Source organism: Carica papaya, chromosome 1, assembly GCF_054855325.1.
Source record: "Carica papaya isolate Zhongbai chromosome 1, ASM5485532v1, whole genome shotgun sequence".
NCBI classification, from domain to species: domain Eukaryota; kingdom Viridiplantae; phylum Streptophyta; class Magnoliopsida; order Brassicales; family Caricaceae; genus Carica; species Carica papaya.
In genome coordinates, this window is record NC_142309.1 from 22631971 (window position 1) to 22639142 (window position 7172).

A 7172-nucleotide genomic window follows, 5' to 3' on the forward strand; every position below is an offset into this window, starting at 1 on the left:
CTTTCAGTGTAAAAATGTGTAACTCACCAGAGCAAACTTATAGAATACAGCCAAATAGTAATATAGCTAAATAATAACAAAATATCGAAAATTCAAAATAACTGGAGATAAATATCAGAAATATAGAATATTTTCGTGGCCCATAATCATACTTATCATGAAGAAAGAAATAGGTTAAGTGGAACCTGCGGATGTCTCCAGACTTTTTTTGTCCATGACCTTGGATCTTTCCAACACATGGCAGACGGTACCCAATTTCCAAACCAGAACCAGATATCCATTTACCAGCACGCATCTAAACCTTAATTTTCTGCGATTTAAGTATTCAATCGGGTGTTTCAAATCACAGAAACAAAACAATCCCTGGCACTGTTGTTTCCTAACTTCAAACCTCAGTATTTAGCTCACTCATATACAGGGCCCAAATATACACAACTTTTTCATGTGCCCGTTAGCACAAACAAGAACATCCAAAATAAATCAGGCTCCTGCATTTACTAATTAGTAGCATTCAATAGAAACAGAACATTTGTAAGGTAACCATAGAATAGAAGATCTGTCAACAGTAAGCTATCTGGACCTAAAAAGCTGAAGCTAATACAACAATACACTAGCTTAAAGGCAGTCCAAATTTACCTACTAACTAGAGCAAAATTTTCAGCGAGGGGCGGCTGCGTAAATCTGGCTTGAATCATACTGAGCATAGCCGGGTTGGGGGGACAAATTTTTGCCATAACTTGCTGGTGCACTGCCAGGAGTACCTCCATAACCTGATTGCTGTGCAGACTGATCATAGCTCGGTTGAGCTGGAGTTGCTTGGGCATAGCCTTGTTGTTGCCCACTAGCTGGTGCACTATAGGCTGCAACAGTGCCACTGCCATAATTAGGATCTTGAGTACCTTGGTAGGCATAACTTCCACTATTTTGAGCTGCTGCCTGCTCAGGGTAACCTTGTTGAGATGGGTAGGAAACATATCCACCAGTAGGACCTACTTGTCCATAACCTGCCTGCTGTCCACCAGCCTGGCCGTAACTAGGAACATGCTGGCTACCTTGCTGGGGATAACCTTGACCAGTTGCAGGTGGTGGCTGACTGTAGCCATCAGACTGTGGTACAGAGCCATATGGATAAGTTGGCTGCATAGGTCCACCAGATGCATATGGGTATTGCTGTTGAGGGGCGACATTTGGGCCATATGATTGACTTGATGGAACAGGTCCTTGATAAGGAATATCCCCAGGTTGACTAGCTCTAGGAGGGCCATAATTTTGCACCGGCGGTCCCTGCATTCCATAAGTTGGCTTACCATACTGCTGTTGTGGGGGGTATCCTGGATGACCACCAGCCTGGGGGTATTGCTGAGAACCTCCATGTCCTCCATAAGGTTGCTGCACTGCACCATGATTTTCATATTTAGGCTCTTCATACATATGTCCATAGTTCTGCTGAGGAGCTGTCTGGGCATAAGGACCAGGATGCCCATATTCCTGACCTTGTGGTTGCCCATAATTGTAATTAGCCTGGTGATGGGGTGGAACCATTGCTGGGGAAGGTAATGGCCCTGAAATGGAAGTAGAAAGTGGAGCAGATACTGCATGACCTCCTTGCCCTCCATAATAATCATAACCAGCACTATGTGGAGGGGGCCCTTGCATGCTTGGATGTGGCCTTTGCTCCCAACCAGAACCAAAGCTACTTCTTGGAGGCATCTGCTGCGGATAGCTCCCATAACCAGGATGTTGATAGTTTGGCATCTGAGATGGATAAGGCCCTCGTTGTTGGTAATCATATCCCATTGACTGCGATGGATGAGGACCCCTTGGACCCCACTGAGGTGGGCCCGTGGGTCCACGTGGTCGGTAAGCCTGCTGCTTAACATTGCTGGAAAGAGATGGCCTTACGGTCTATTCATCATAAATTAGGAAAAAAAAAACAAATTAGCATAGAAGTAATTTCATTCACACATGACGAAGATAAAAGTATTAACTAGACATAAATGACCAGTTTGCTAGCACTGAGGTGAACATGCCTTCAAAAAAATAACCTGATCAGAGATATCATCTCATTTGAAAATGACAAAAGGCAGAAAAACACATTTAACACCTCATCCCCAAAATAATAACAAGACATCTTAGCTAAATTTTAGTATTTGAAATCATCATATCTACCAACTATTCACGAGTTAGTAACTTACTCCATAACCTGGCAGACCATTCACACAATTCTAAGAAACCTAAAAAAACGTGTAAGCTAAAACCATGACAAGCAAGCAATAAGCATGTCCAACGCTAGCCATGGATATATTATCAATTGTCACAACAAGCATGATAGAAGGCAAGGCATCATTAGAGAGTAGGAGTAAAGGAAGTATTCTGAACAATGCATAAGGCCATTAGAACAATGTGATAACAATTAATCACTTCAACATACACAATTTAAAAGGCTAATCGTAAGACCTCCGCTCAATCTTAATCCAACTTTCAGATCGATGATCATGGTTAAAAAGAGATGTTAGAAATTATGATGGAGACAATGTTTTCAAGCAAGATTCTGTACTGACCGTAATCTAACATCAACAAGGATAAAAGGACAAAAGGAAACCAAGACCAACAGAATAAATCTTTAATAAGGCAGAAAAGAGAGAAAGAAAAACTATCACATGGAGGTGTTGCAACTCCACTTTAGAACATACACAGATGCCAACTGTTCCGATCATCTTCATTACAACTAAACTCCAGTCATCCACATAGTAAGACAAACTAATTCTGCTCAATCTTTACAAAATTGTAGTGGAATTTGTAATGGCACCTTTTAATGCATATCAAGGGATACGTACCACAATCTTCAAATGTTCAAAACAAACTTGATAAGAGTATGTTGATCCCACATATATTCCAAACACGGAAGACTTATTCACCAGACATGATACTAATACTTTTGTCCGAGAATGTCTCATATAATATATCCGTACTACATTATGATTTTTTTCAACTTTCAAGTCTCAAAGCAATCTTACCCACTATTAACATCCTGCAATTGCGAGAATTAATGTCTGATACCTCTCTTCGGTGATGAGAATGAATAGTAGTTGTCTATTGCTACACCAACAAAGCAATGCTGGACCCATGGGAAGGTAATAGCCAAATCTGCATTTTTAAAGCCAACACCAATTCGAAATTGGCACCTTCAACATAAATAAATCATGGCAACCGACATCGTGGATTGAATATATGACCTTCCTAACAACATTCAAGAACCTTGGCATTGATCATTCATTGATATCTTGTACTCTATACATGTTTCAATTAAGCTCTCGCTCCCATGTTTAAACTATGAGAAGACTCTTCCTCCAATACAAAAAAAAATTGTTATACTTAAATGCAATGTTTCGATGGATATTCAAATTAAGACTACAGTTTTACATCGTTTGGCAGCTTGAGGATGCAATAGGCTTCGAAGTTCTGTACTAGTCAAAAGAAAACATAAATTTTTAACTTTGGCCCAAAATTTCTAGAACAGTTATATAGAGAATAAGTACAAAATATTTTCTAAAGAATTGAAGGAAAAGGGGAAGCAAAGAATTAACAGAATGTAATTCTAGATGCATTTTTCCCCTAGGAAACCAAAACTGGACAGCTTGTGCATAGACATTAGAAGCCGGTACAGACATACATCTCATCAACAAAAAATTCATCCCTTCAAAAACTACCTAGCTACCATGATGGAAAATGCATCACAAATCTTTTCTCAATAAAATCAAGTCATTACTAGAATAACAAAATATCTATTCTATGTGAGCATACACATATCATTAGTTAGTAAGCAGCTTTTAGCCTGTTGCCTCTGAAACAATGGGACAAAAAGTAGGATGCCAAAAGGTAAGTGGACGAAGCCTTGTGGATAACTCTAAAAATCCCAAAGGAAGAAGTTTTGGCTGTGACAACCAAAACATTAAGTTGATAATTCACAGCTGACAGTATAAGGACCTATAAGCATTACATGAAACATCCACTTATACATAAGGGTACTTTCAAGGATAAACAATCCATAGATACATTCAAATTTAAATGAGCACAAAACTAATTTCTTTAAACAAATCAATTTGCAAACAATTTAATCTACATGGAAGGAGTTCTCAGAAAGACAAACCTGATTCATAACATCCATTATCATTTCTCTAGCCATCTCTATTTGTCTCTTATCACCAGTCACCCGTACAGTTCTTTCTTTAGAACCATCCCCTTCTGGGAGATGTTGAGGTATCAACTAAATGAAAATTTTATTGTCAGCAATCTTACATATGAAAAAGACATATATGGCGACAGAGAAAACCGTCATCCAATTTGCTAATTTTATACATCTAGTTACATGCAAACCGAACCAAGTTACAATATCAACTACCTGGATACGTGCCCCTGATTTTGTCTGCATACTTTTAATATTCTCCCCACCTCGGCCAATAATAAGACCAACCTGAGCGATAAAAGCAGAAGCTCATTTAACCCACGAACTTTCAGAAAGAATCACACAGATGCATGCATGAATTCATGAATTTCTGATCTGAATCACAGCAAAAATATAAAAACCTTCTCATTTGGAACTTGTATTTCAATACTGTCAGCAGCTCCAGCAGCCTGTGTTGTAGGAAGACCCCTAGCTACAAGAGACGGGGAACCTCCAGCATCGGCCTGCGACATTTAAAAAGCTTAAAACATGCTACTGGCTCTAGTATCTCTAAGAAAAAATAAAATAATAGAACAAAAAGAGCAGGTTTTGGCAGTAAGACAATAAAACAAAACTTTGGCGAAAAAATAAAACCTCTGCTATGACAGCAGTTATCAGTTTCTCGGCCTTCTCTATACTAGACAAAGTCCCTATTATTTCCACAGGTCTTGTCACAGAACTTGGATCAGCATCAGCATCCCTAGTAATTTGGATTTTAGCACCTGAATTGTACTGCAGGTATCTTATAGTATCACCACCTTTTCCAATAAGAACCCCAACCTGTAATATCATTAAGGTAAGACTTTCAATTAATAACTTTGGTATGTTACATATATATCCCAGCTTTAGTAACTTACAGTAACATATTTGCCAAAAGCTTAAACGAGTGAGTTAAAGGTTTTAAATATTATTATAATAAAGCTAGGTTAGTGTCATCCCCAAGATAAATGCAAAAATTACTGCAACTACCCTAAACCACAAAAAATATTCAGCCACAATCTTCTTTATTGCTACAACATAATCGTAAACATAAAACATTGAACATAAAATTATTTCATTACTTATGTTTACCATTAGCAATAAAAGATCCTTATAACCATTTCATTTCTTGTATCAGGTCTTATCACTCAAGCCAAGATTTGATTTCGCTCACCTTTGAACTTGGGACCTCTATCTTGCGTGTGGTAGTTTGGGTCTCATCGATCTCTTCATCATTTGTTATCTTCGTATCATAATTAGTGGGTTCCTGAGCATTCTCAGTCTCACAGTTATTTTCAACAGAAGTTTGTTCGTTATCTCCTGTTAAGTGATTATCTGAAGGAGGTTCAACAGTTTCATCTGTCTTGACATCAACTTCCTTGTTTTCTGCAGTTTCTTGCACTTGTTCCAGTGGAGCTTCACCAGCCTTTTCCTGTTCAGTTCCATCACGTATCTCCTTGGGTTCATCCTCCACTTCTTTTTCAGGCTCTGGCAACTTTTCTTCTTCAAATCCGTTTGCATTAGCTGTTAATTGGTCAACCAAGAAATCTAGGATTAGAATGGATAAATGACTCCTATTACCGTCACAAGAGCCAAGAAAACAAAAAAATACTATAGCGTGCATATTAGCACCGATACATTTATCAAAAGAACATTGCATCAGTGGAAATAATCTCGATGGATATGCTCATGAAGCAAGCAGAGATTTGAAAGCTTAACCATATACATATATATCTAAGCGCAACCATTATTTTGCTAGAAAATAACTAAAGAAACAGGCACATTCACCCTGTTATTGGCTGCAAGAAAACTAAAGCAAGAAAGCTAAAGCATGAAAAAGAACTGAAATTACATATCAAACCCTAATAGCCATATAAAAATCTGGATCCGCTACTCAATTCCACACAAAAAGACAACCTGAAAGAACCCTTCTCAAAGAAAGAAAAATGAACACCAGAAAGTACCTGGACCATCCGGTTGGCCGTCGAGCCTTGGTCGCTTCGCCTCCAAAGAATCAGATGACAACGCATCTTTGGGTTCCTCAACCTCATCGGGCTCCGCATTGGAATTCGCTTGGTTGCCGGCGTGCTCCGGGGCTTCTGTCTCCAATTCCTCGTGCTTGCGCTTGTGATCTGACGGAATGGGGCTCGCAGACGGTGCCACAACCTCTTCTTCCGTCATTGATAGTTAAAAGATGGAATCTAGGGTTTGAGAGAAAGAAGAGGATAATCTTTAGAAGAGAGAGAGAGGAGTATGGGCTGTGAGGGTTTTTGATGGGGAGAGAACAGCGAACGAGAGAGAGTATCGTATGTGGCTGTAAGCTTGCGCATAGGGTTTAAGTCTTTATATAGAAGAATGTAGATATTTTGTGGCCCAGCCAGGAGCCAGCTCGTTGTCTCGGTTCTTCTCTCTAGGGTTTGGTTTAGTTTCCTCATATCTATGGGCTTATTATATATAATCCTAATTTTTTAACAGATTTATTTTTTGATTAGTTAATTTTTTTCTAAAAATTAGCAACACGAAATTTGTGTAAACAATTTTTTTTTTAAAGGTCGTTCAGATGCTTTTAAGAAATCTAAGAAAAAATTGAATATGTTTAAGAACATATTTTTATTTAATTGAAAATTGTACGCACTTAATTATTATTTGATGAAAAATACGTATATATAATCTAAAAAATTTAGTAAAATAATTAGAATTAATAATTTTTTGTTACTACTTAAGAATTATTATGGTACTAAAAAATTTTATTTTCAATTAAACTTTACTCTTAGTAAAAATCAAATATATAAATATGAATATTTTTTTTATTATTATAATAAAATAATAAAACAAACAGAAAATACCATATTAACCATTTCACTTTCATATCAACTTAATACTTAAAATAAATCCTAATCCAATTTTTTTATTTTTTTTTAAAAAAAAGATCAAGCAGTCATTAAGAACCTCTACAACGAACAAAAGA

General features: G+C 37.6%; 1 protein-coding gene across 2 annotated transcripts; it reads right to left on the bottom strand.

The window, feature by feature from the left end:
• Nucleotides 1-469: 469 nt before the first annotated feature.
• On the bottom strand, nt 470-6540 carry LOC110818714 (KH domain-containing protein). 2 transcript variants are annotated; one of them, XM_022047672.2, is made up of 7 exons: nt 6169-6540; nt 5379-5728; nt 4820-5005; nt 4588-4689; nt 4403-4474; nt 4151-4267; nt 470-1905 (listed from the first exon to the last, which is right to left on the bottom strand). In XM_022047672.2, the coding sequence occupies exons 1-7, from the start codon at nt 6383-6385 to the stop codon at nt 658-660; spliced, it is 2292 nt and encodes a 763-aa protein (XP_021903364.1). In that variant the 5' UTR covers nt 6386-6540; the 3' UTR covers nt 470-657. The 2 variants fall into 2 exon arrangements, with proteins under 2 accessions (XP_021903364.1, XP_021903363.1); XM_022047671.2 differs by having other exon boundaries at nt 4400-4474.
• Between the last annotated feature and the right edge of the window lie 632 nt (nt 6541-7172).